At 33.7% G+C, this 11844-nt stretch overlaps 1 protein-coding gene across 2 annotated transcripts; it reads right to left on the reverse strand.

Moving 5' to 3' along the window:
- Window positions 1-3028: 3028 nt before the first annotated feature.
- LOC105114088 (phosphomethylethanolamine N-methyltransferase) lies at window positions 3029-9221 on the reverse strand. Of its 2 annotated transcripts, none has more exons than XM_011010506.1 (12): window positions 9082-9221; window positions 6793-6908; window positions 6237-6374; window positions 5970-6107; window positions 5515-5658; window positions 5062-5172; window positions 4834-4975; window positions 4219-4499; window positions 3693-3854; window positions 3545-3598; window positions 3373-3447; window positions 3029-3282 (listed from the first exon to the last, which is right to left on the reverse strand). In XM_011010506.1, the coding sequence occupies exons 1-12, from the start codon at window positions 9140-9142 to the stop codon at window positions 3184-3186; spliced, it is 1521 nt and encodes a 506-aa protein (XP_011008808.1). In that variant the 5' UTR covers window positions 9143-9221; the 3' UTR covers window positions 3029-3183. The 2 variants fall into 2 exon arrangements, with proteins under 2 accessions (XP_011008808.1, XP_011008809.1); XM_011010507.1 differs by lacking the exon at window positions 9082-9221 and adding an exon at window positions 7097-7363.
- Between the last annotated feature and the right edge of the window lie 2623 nt (window positions 9222-11844).

Raw genomic sequence — 11844 nt, forward strand, 5'->3', positions numbered from 1 at the left:
TTATCCTTGATGGTAAGATCATTTAGAGCCTGATAGTCAATGCAAAAAAATCAATCCTCATCTACTTTTCTGACCAAAAAGATCGGTGAGGAGAATGGGTTATGGCTGGGGCGTATGAATCCTGCATTTCATTAGCTCTTTCACCATCCATTCAATCTCGATCTTTTGATAATATGGATATCTATAAGGTCTTACACTGATTGGTTAGACGTTAGGCTGCAACATAATTTGATGGTCATTTGATCATTTAGGTGGGAAGGATATAAGAGGGTTGAAAATGTAAGAAAAGTTAGATAAGAGTTGGGCTATTTCAGATAGATGTGAATTTGGTTAGGTAATGAAGCCTACTGGAATGATAACAAAGAATTAGCTAGAGATGTACATAGTATTAAATTCCTTCTCTGTCAGAACTTGTAGTCCTGATTGTTTCAACCCTTGAAAAAAATATAAATTCCCATCCTTTTTAAAAGACATGGTCAGTCTTTTATAATCTATCTCCATTAGACCTAGTGTCATAAGCCATTGCACTTCCAACACTACTGGGCATACTACTACTGCAAGAACAAAATAATTTGCTGTAACAATCTGTTCTTGTATCATCATGGTGAGTGATGGGCACAACCCTGTGCAATCTATTTTCTCCCTGTTAGCTACTGTCACCTATAATGTTTTATTATGAACCACATGTAGCTCATATTTGTTAACTATGGATTGATCAATAAAGTTGTGTGTGCTTCCACCGTTTATCAATACCATGACTTCTTTGCTCCTCAATCTTCCCATCACCCAAAAGGTTTGAGGATGAGATGTACTTACAATTGCATGGAAGGAAATTTCAGGAATAGCTTCTTGGTCCTTTGCCGCTTATAGTAACTCCGATTATTCTGCAGAATCTTGATCGTTTGTATCACTAATCATTAATAATTAGGGTCGTTGGCAGCGATGACCCGGGATGAACATCTCATCACAGTAGTAACATAAGCCTTTTTCTTGCCTTTCTCAAGCTTTCTGGGTGTAAATCCGTTTGACATTTGATGTGGGATTCATGTTCTTCCATAAATTTGGTGGAGGTCCAAGTACCTCTATAGTATTACTCATGCTTGTTTTTGTTGTAGCTATAGTTGGTTGGATCTGGTAAGAGTGTATTACCTTATTTTGATGTTGGTTTTGTTCTTTAATCAATTTTGTGATACTGATGGTATCAGATAATGTGGTCGGATGCTTAATCTTGATATCTAGGAAAATGTCATCTCTTAGACCTGTAATAAAACAACCGATAAGAAAGGTTTCTGGAAGGCCATCAACTTGATGGGAGAGTTTTTCAAACTCTTCTTGATAAGTTGCAATGGTGGTAGTTTGTTAGAGTCTTAAAAGAGCTTCAGAGGGGTCTTCAAAATCGGTTGCACCAAAACATCGGAGAATGGCTTTGATGAATTCCTCCCATGTTGATGGTCCCTGGAATTTGGTCATCTATCGATGCCATTGTAAGGCTATTCCTTCTAGATGGAAAGAGGTAAGCGGCACTCGTTGGACAGGTGAAACATTGTTGTATTTAAAGTACTACTCAGATTTGTAAATCCACCCTATTGGATCTTCCCCGCTGAACTTTGGAAAATTCAGTTTAAGTGAGGATTGATGGGTTCATGAGTGATGACCTAATGATTCAATAGGAGCAAATAGGTTCAACTCTGAAGGATTCATTCTTGGATTCCTAGAGACGCGCAAGGCTTGTAACTCAGTCAGTATAGTTTATAGAGTGCCATGCACCTGATCGAAGTTGGATTTATGTCTAGCCAAAGCTTCATTGACCTCACTGCGGAACTCAGCGTTGGATTTTCCTCTAGTGTCCATGGTGTAACCAGGCTCTGATATCAATTGATGAGTAATTTACTATCAACCATAAAAAAATCAGGGAAGAAAGAAGAAGAGGCAAGAGTAGAAAGAATGTTATTTATTATTTTCTGCATAATTCAGAACAATCTATTATCTATATTTTATAACTAACTAAACTAAGAAAGGTAAACAATCTGCTTAAAAATAGGAAACCACTAAGAATTGAAACTAACAATAAGGAAATATTCCTCTCACTATCCTAGTGTCCAACAACAATTAGTAACTAACAAAGACCCATTCCTCAATGACCTTTACGTATATATTTCACTATATGTACCATACACATACCCACGTACTATTCTACTATATAGGGATAAACATATCAATCTCTCTCCTTACATATTAAATATACCTATACCAGTGATGTGCAACTTAATAATTATTTTTATTTGGCTTGATTTTAGAATTTTTTTTATGTGATTAAAGGATTCCTTAGTTTATCTAAATATCTTGAATTCCAGAAATTATCACCAAGTAGTTCGAGTGTTCGAGTGTCTGTATTCTAACATCAAATACGGATACTCTAAGGCAAAATCAAGAGTTGAAGCAACAACATATAGTGCAGCAATAGATGAAACTTGAACATTGACAGCTGCATATCTTTCCTGTAAAACAATGTAAAGAAGAGTGATTATTGCATTTTGTGCGAAGCCAAGTTCTGACCAAAATATAATTTTTCTAGCGATTGAGAAATTTTCCATTTTGTATCCAATCATATTAATTAGTTCTTAGGAATATTACTTTCCGTAGACACATAGCAGACCATAAACAAAGAAATATGGACCACTAAACAACTGAGGTGCTCTATAAGATTGATCTTTTGTCTTCAAATAAGATTAATTGAAGGAATATACATATGCTAACTGTGAGCTCTCTATTGAAGGTATACGATTATATTGAATTTAGTTGAAAGTTTCACATTACAGGTTTTTTTTTTTTTTCACAATAATAGGGAATGCATCATTTCAGTCTCCATGGGTTCTAGCAAATCCTATAGACAAAAACATCTGTTGGAAGAAGTTGCTGCTCAGTCAGGAAAATTCACAATGAATCTGACTGCTTTTGAAATGGATAATACACAGGAATATATCCTTCATGAACTCAGGGAAGATGGAATCCAATCCTATTGACCAAGTGACAAACGATGGGATTATTTATATTATTTAGACGCTAGAAAAAGCTAGCTTAGTTCACACATTAGCCATCGGCTGAAATCATGCAATTACAAACGAAGACATCAACAACACTTATTCGAAATGATAGACGTAGAGGTTGTAAGAGAGCCAATAATCATTTTTTCTTGGCGATGAACAGGCCCCATCGCTGCTCCCCGGATGAACTCCTGATCAGCTTTGCCTTCCATCCACCAACTATATCATTATAGTCCCCCTGGAATGGATAATGGCCAAGTGAGTTGCCTAAAATTATAGAAAATCAGCATCTAAGACTTCGGGATTAAACAAATGAAGGTAAACTCACTTCGGAAAAGTCGTGGATGAACTCATCCTTGTCCTTCTCTATAGCATTTAACTCCCTTTGCAGCAGTTTGTTGAACTGAAGGCAGAAGTAATTACAAAATAATTCAGATTTCGAAGGACGATTAAATACTAAATCAATGACGATACAAGGGAATGGTTGATCTGTGGCAAACCTGATCAGTTCGGTCCTCTGCAACGACCTCATCAAAACCAGCATCTCTAAGCATCTGCATCTCATTCATAACATGACAGACGTTTTAGGAACTGGGAACCAAAAGCCACATGTCTGGCAACAACAAATAATTTCAGATGCAAATATACCTGGCCATATGCTTTCACATCATGAAGATCATATCCTCTCTGTTTAATGTACTCGGCAAATTCTGGGGATGGAGTTCCAGAACACTTGCAGTAATCACTGATAAGTACTTTACCTCCAGGTTTCAACCACTTGAAGAAAGATCTAAATAATGCAGGTTTGTCCTGAGACGTGGTAGTTCATGAACTAAAATTAATCAAGGATAGGAATAGAGGCAGACAGGCAGCTTCTAACAATACAGAAAATTAAGCGCCATGCAAAAATTGTAATGACTTTCTTATATCACTCGTAGTCCCGAAACGTTGACATAAATCAGGTTTTATGCAGGTCAAGGAGCCTGTGTTTTTCAAGAACAAATATAACAGAGTGGAAAAATTCTAACCGAGGAACAGCATATTAAGCAGTATCACAAATTGACCAGTGACTACTAACAAAACAGAAAGAAAAACTGCGTGCTGCCAAAGAAAGCCAACTCTCCAATCTTCACAAATCAAAAGCTAATTTGCAGAAACATCTGATAATTCTTACTTGAATGTGCAAAATGGTGTCACGGCTGTAGATAACATCAAATGTGTTGTCAGGATATGTCTTTGTAGTACAATCAGCAACTTCAAACTCCACAGAACATTTGAGCCCAATGGCACGTTCAAGGGCAAACGAAATCATATTTATGGAGAGGTCAATGCCTACAACCTCCACATCAAAGTTCTCAGCCATGTAAAAGTCACCTCCCCCAATCCCACAGCCAACATCTAGGACTTTCTGGCCAGGCTTAAGATCCAGTTTTCCCACAAATTCTTTAGTTGTTTCTGCACAGATACAAATATGCATTTAGAAACAGTAATGCAAGAATAAGAAGAGATCAACGAACTAATCTGATAGATATTTTAATATTGAGAAAGAACTTTTGCATTGAACTCTTTGAAAAGAAATATATTAATATGGTAGGCCATTAAGATAGTTCACAAAAATTTCCCCTTGGTATGCTCAACAAGGAAAGGGGTGATGATAGAAGCACATGGTCTATGCAGGTGCTTGGCTTTCAGGTTGTAATTTCAAACTTAGTAGAAAAAGGCAAGCAACTTATAGCTTTTTCCCCCAACTGGGAAGGCGGAGAAAGAAAAGAATGGAACGGTAGCATACCAATTCCTCCCGTACTCACATAACCTTGTCCAAAGACACGCTCATAACGTAATATGCCATTGGATTTATACTGAACATTATCTAAGAATCGCTGGAACCCCTTATCCTCATATGAACTAACTTTCTGCCATATCCAACAAATCTGCACCAAGCAAGTATTGCATCATGTCAATTAACCCATCTAATTAAGCCTCAAAGGAACAAAATCAAATGATCCAGTTTCATTGCCTGATTCTGGTTCCTTTTGTTTTTCACATAAGCTGAGATGCATTTGCAGCCAATAAGAGAGAGTTCAAAAGAATTTCCAGACCCATCACGCGTATGGCATTCTTTAAACACCTGTAATACAGTATATATAATGTTTACGTGTCGTAAGTTCATGGCTATTCTTTCAAAACTTCATGAAGATCTTGTTAGTTATTGCTTACAACCTATAAGGTTAACTGAAAAAATAACCACAAATCACCTATATTGAGGGAACAATAGCCATTAGGAATGATCAATCTATATACATTTTATCTCCTGTAACTTAGAATCTTACTGGTTCAATAAACATTTGAACCTGAGTGGTGCTATCATACATGGTATAACAGATATAAACAATAATTTTCTAGCTCATCACACATGTTCAGTTAACAAAACGTGGATTCCTTTCAAAGAATATTTCAACAAGAATCAAACCTTCGTGTAGAATCTGGGTTCCCGGTAATGGGTTGGGTTGTATTTTCGCTTAGAATCTCCAGATTGATGAAAACAAGACTCTCTGAAGAAAATAAACCCATCAACCTTCACCCATTTGACCATCCTTTCTACCAGATTCTCCACCTGCAATCCATGTTAACAATACACAAGAGACAGAGTCGTTATCAGAGTTATAGAGAAGGGTACTGGAGAAAACTAACTTGCAACCACAAAGACTACACCAGTTTCAAAGAACAAGAAGACGCCTGATGAACCATCACAAAGACTACAAAAGAAGGCATTGAGAAAATAACGAGCCAAGTAAAAAATCACACAATATTTATGTAGGATACTTCATATATAGACTGGTGCAACCTTAAGCTGAATCACTAGCAAATCCATAAGCATATTGTGAAATGAAATAAAAAGTAGGAATAAGGATTAGGAACGTTCACCTCTTTGTCAGAGAGATACATGAGAAGCCAATTTGAGAATATCAAATCCACCGAACCCTCTGAAATATTTAGATCCGGGGATGTCACATCAGCGCACATAAACTTGACATTCTTATAGTGTCCGTTGATATTTTCATTCTGCAATTAGAAGATAGGGGGGAAATAGATAAAAATCGAACAGAAATCTAGAAATAACAATATAGATCCAGTTTAACAGGCATAAACAAAAAGCCCTTTCTGAATATAAATATGGAGGACCACAGTCACCTTCTTTATTGCACTCTCAATGAAGTCCAAAGCCACAACTTGGCCAGCCTTCTGTGCCAATTCCCCGGTGAAACGGCCAATACCAGCTCCAAGTTCCAAAACTGTTTTTCCTTCATAAGGTGGAAGCAGAGAAAGTATCTGTGCATACCCCGAATTAGTTAAGTTTCAGAAAACTATATAAACCATAATAGCACTCAATGATCTAAAAGCATGAAGAATTCAAAATGAAGATACATATTCATCAATGAACTAACAATATCATTTTAACGCATTTTGAAGAACAATATCTAAAGGAGCAATTTTCTGTTAAATTTACATGATCAAGATGAAAGAGCATAATTTGGCATCAAAGAACATCTGAAACAGGGATCTTGAGCGATCATTTTACAATTCATTGCTCCACAATTAATGTTGCCAAATACCAATGTACTAAACATTAAGTAAACAGGATAGGGATTTAAATCAAACAAAAAAAAAATACACACACAACATTCCCATGTACATAATAAAACAAAAGGGAAAGGAGCATTTTTTGAAGCAGTAAAGAGAAGTGTACCTCAGGTCTTTCTTCCTTGTCAAGTTCAGATGCTTTCGAGTCAAGCATCATTGCATTCACACTCAAATCAGAAATGTTATCCATCCAATACTTCTTCTGAATATCGCGTTCTTCCACTGACAAACCCAGAAACAAAAACCAATGTAAGACTAATCTCGACGTAGTGCACTCCATATATCTAATCTCCAAAACATTAAAAAAAAAAATGACAATACGTAAAATAGTAAAAAAAAAAAAAAAGAGGGGAAAGTAAACAAAACCAAGAAGAAACGATTCTACAAAAAACAAAAAATGGGTATCGTACCACGAGTAGCCATTGTTGAAAGGAACTTTCTTTAACAAGAAGGAAAAGCAAAATGGGTTCTCTCTTTGAGTGTTTTGTTTAAAAAGAAAAGATATTGAAAGGAGATGATGGTGATGAAAACGAAAACGAAAACTTAAGAACCCTCGACGGCAATGCAAGATTTTGAAAATGTCCTGGATCTACGGTCATAAGCTCTGCCTTTCTGCTGCATCACTTATTCACTATGCTATAAAACTCTCCTGCGATGCTCAGCTTGGGTTTCTGATACTTGGTATGTGTGGGGTTTTTATATTGATAAACCAGGGTTTTTTTTACTGCCTATTTTGGCTTAGTGCATGCATGATGATGCCTCTTATTTACTTAATAGTAGCAATACTTTATTTTTGGGTTAAACAACTACGTTGCAAAGGACATAATTATAATTATATAATCTTTAGGCAGTCTTGAAGTTAAAACTCTAATAATTATATTCAAAATTTAATGAAAAAAAAAAGAGCCATGTCAATTGGAATATAGAATATCTACATAAACAAACAAGAGTGGAAATATATATATATAGATATATATGAGGTGTAGGATCTAGCAAAGTATAGTTTATTTTTTATTTTTTTAGTGTCATAATTAAATTAATAAGTGGGGCCAATTAAATTTGAATGATTGCTATTGGGAAGAATCAAAAGTTTTTGTAAAGTGTTTTTTTTTAATAAATTAAAATAATATTTTTTATTTAAAAAAATTTATTTTTGATATCAATAAATTAATTAAATTTAAAAAATTAAAATTTTACCGCCCTTAATTATATTTGGAACACAATAATAAACGTGGAATTAACCTTTCAGATCCCACAATGATTCGAGGGACCACTTTTAGAATCTAGCAATATTGTTTTTTTTCCAAGAAATAGGAGGAGAAAGTGAAGAAAACGAGTGCCTATTGGAGATAGACTCGGTGAAGCTGCGAAGGGCCACACAGTGAAGTGAATCTGAAAATGTATTTTGCTGACGGTATCAGACACTTGCCACCTACCATCAATTATTATTTTCCTATGCACCCCCCTACTTTTGTAAATTATTTTTTATTTAAAATGATAATAAATTAATTATTTTTTATTTTTTATGATTTTGATTTACTAACGGCACAGATTATAAAAAAAAATCATTTTAATATATTTTCAACTAAAAAATACTTTTATAAAATCATTAGATAAACACATTCTTTACAAAATAACAAATTAATATGTTTCCTAATTCGCAATTTGTGTATACTCTCCAAGAATCATCATCTTTTCATCAAATCAGCCACCATTGCTTTGAATATATAGATAAAAACATGATTTTTTTCAATATTTTTCATAAATATGCTGTGATATGTGTGAGCATAAGTGTTTTGTTAGTAGAGAATGAATATATAAAATTGAAAATTCTTATATATATATATATATATATATATATATATATATATATAGAGAGAGAGAGAGAGAGAGAGAGAGAGAGAGAAGTGAGATTTACAACATGAATGAGAATTCGCGTACGTATCAAACCAATAAATCATCCTTGTGGGTTTAGTGATCATCAGATCATCCTCGTGTTAGTTTGCTAACTTGTAAGCTCCCCATGCCGTTATAATCGATTATTACTTGGGATTGTCGGTAATGGTGTGATTTACAGAGACATGTGGTGTCTTAAGGATGAGCACAGCTCATCAGTTCCTGGGGAGTTAGGGCCATCATAGCTGAAGCAAGGGAACTGTTAGGGCAAACTCTGCGGGGCAAATTCTTGCAGAACGCAGCCATGGATGATATATATTAATCCAGTTGCGAAAACATGAGGATAATGAGCCAAGACTACGCTAAGAAAATCATCATATGTGTAATTTGTAGTTTTTTAACAGCCAAAGACGATGGTGCACAGCACATATTGAAAGTGTTTCATCATTTAACCCGTGAACACAGAGAATTATTAAGGATAGAGAACGAGGAATCTCACCACGACTGGCCGGCGGTGGAGTTGAAAAGGGATCTTCAGTGGCGGAGTGGGTGGAGGACATTGAATCCTAAGGATGAAAGAAGCAAGATTCTTCTTCTTCCTTTTGTGGAGAAAAAAAATAAATAAAGAAATCAGCTGTGGTTGTGGCTTTGAAACGGGTTCATGAGGGGCCTCTTATAGACCTGATTGATGTCGTGTTGAGGGAGTCCGTCGCCCCTTTCCACGTGATCATGGGCCTAGCCTCCAATAATTTGCGTTGCGTTTTTTTGTTGCCACACAGCGTAAAGATTACTAAAACTGGAACTTTTTATTTTCAATTATTATTTTTATAATTTTAAATCTCTGTTAATAATAATTTTTTATAAATAATAAAAAATTATTATCTTAATACTTATTAAGTGATAAATATTCTGAAAAGTAACTATTATTATAATATTTTTGTATTTTTTTAGAAACAAAAAAATATTTAAAAAAGGTGTGGTTGATATGCACGTCAATGATTCAACTTTAAATCTTAATATTTTAATATTTGTGGTTTCTCCATTAAGGTTTGTTTTTTTCGAAGGTTGGCATTCACTTTATTACAAATTCTCTATTTTTTTAATAAAAAAATTAATTACACTATCATGATCTAATTTTCTAATTATCATCTTATTTTAGGAGCCACAAACTTGAATATGTACTAATATAATTATATTATTATAATAGTTTGTGCGTATATCAATTAAAATTAATTTTTATCTTAAGATATTTTTAAGCCCATATCCCTTATATAAACTTTATAGAATCAATTAAATTTAATAAATTCACCTAAGTGTTGGTTTAAAAAATCAAAGACCACGTCAATCCTTTAAGATTACAATGTTGTTGTTATAATGATAATTTTTGTGGGAAGATTGTGCTATTGGGAAATATTTCTGCATAATTTCTTTTTAAAAATTAAATAATTTCTCCAAATTAATATGATTTTATTATAAAAAAGTAAATTACATTCAACCCAAGTCTATCAAGACCTATGTATTTACTTCTAACATATTAGTAACGTTTTGGTTTTGAATAATGTGTGTATAAATAAATTGATCATGTACCCAATAAAAAAATAGTATGCTCTTGTATATTCACTGCGCTCTATATTTATATTATAATCAGAATTTAGAGGTTTCTTTTTTATAAATAAAGTTAATTGAATTTAGATACGCAGTTTCTTATAAAAATTAGTGATAAAAATCATAAAAAAAAAACTAAAAACATTTCATGTATATTATGCAAGGAAAACACATTCTTATTATTATTTTTATATGTAGGGTTACGTCCTTGAGTATTTAAAAGAAGAAAAAAAATCCGAAAGAAACAAATAGTATTTATTGTACCTGTTTGTCTTTTTGCACAGACAGGTCTAGTTAATTTATTTTATAGGGCAACGAAACTGTGCCGACCACTGGTTGTGCAATGAAACTTTAGTACTTTATGCGTAGACAGGATTAGTATTCTATTGTAGCGTAAATTATTATGAAGTACAAGTGTTTTTCACCGTGAATTGCATTATTTCATGCTGTAGCAGAAATTATTACAGATTTGAGTAATTTTACTATGTATTATACTATTTGATAATTGATAAGGCATGGTAAAACAACATAACCCAAGCTCTGATTGCAGATCTGCCCTCCTGGGTTCGCAGACCCTGCATCAAAGAATAGCAAATTTATTTGATTGGGCATGATGCTAGTTGCAGACCCTAGGTGCTGGCTATGGATGCAGGCAAGCGGGTCTGCAGACCAGCTTCCTTGGATCTCTTCTAATCTACACCTGGGTTCTGTAAACCTATTAGGGATTGGAGATCCGTTTGGCCGGGTCTGTAAAGACAAAAAAATGAAAATAATAATAATAATAATAATAATAATTTTTAAAAAAGTATTTTTATAAAATCTTTGCCCAGGTTTAATGTTATTATTAATATAATAAATATTATTATTTGTATTCTAAATATTATTTTTTTAGTATAATTAAAAGTATTAATATTAACAATATTGTTATTGTGATATAAATATTATGATTTTTATTATAATTAATATTATTAATATTAAAAATAGCATTAATTTTATTATAAATATTATAATTTTGATTACAATTAATATTATTCATACAATAATTAATAAATTTGTAGAAAATATTATAAATATTAAAAAGAAAAAATAGATTTTATTTGTAGGGTAAAATTAATAATTAATATCACTATTATTATTGTAGTTATCATCATTAATAATTTTCTTAAAAAAATTATTATTGTCATCGAAGAAAAACCATAATTTTTTTTTAAAGATTGAAAAATATAAGAACTAGATACAAACACCTGGAGGTGAGTTTGCCCAGCCTAGGTGATAGGGACTGGCCCACGCACCTAGCTGCAGACACAGGCAAGCAGGTTTGCAGGCTCTCGCGCAAAAGTTGTATACTTGGATGGTGGGTGCAGACTTGCTTGAGCGGGCTGTAGAATCGCGCGTATAGGGTCTTTAGATTCATGCATTGAGTGCAAACCCACCCACTAGTTCTTTTCTGACCTATGTTGGGCTCTAAAACAAGTCTATGTACCCTAGATTTGGTCGCCTGGCAAGTCCAAGACTCCTATGGACTTGGCTAGCAGCTACGTGAGAATTATTATTATTAGTATTATTATATTCATAAATTAAAAAATATATTATTATCATCTGACACGATCATAAGATTGATGTCTTTCTTTCAAGTGTAGGAGTGTCGAAGTAATAA

This window comes from Populus euphratica, unplaced genomic scaffold (assembly GCF_000495115.2).
Source record: "Populus euphratica unplaced genomic scaffold, PopEup_1.0 scaffold485.1, whole genome shotgun sequence".
Taxonomy (NCBI): domain Eukaryota; kingdom Viridiplantae; phylum Streptophyta; class Magnoliopsida; order Malpighiales; family Salicaceae; genus Populus; species Populus euphratica.

Bases quoted from the DNA above. Each gene is read 5' to 3' on its own strand.
- LOC105114088 (XM_011010506.1), bottom strand. From the start codon at position 9,142: ATGTCCTCCACCCACTCCGCCACTGAAGATCCCTTTTCAACTCCACCG. The intron at 5,173-5,514 runs GTTTGATTCTTG...ACTGTATTACAG, and splicing joins AACCCAGATTCTACACGAAG to GTGTTTAAAGAATGCCATAC. The intron at 4,500-4,833 runs GTATGCTACCGT...GTATCTGTGCAG, and splicing joins TGTGAGTACGGGAGGAATTG to AAACAACTAAAGAATTTGTG.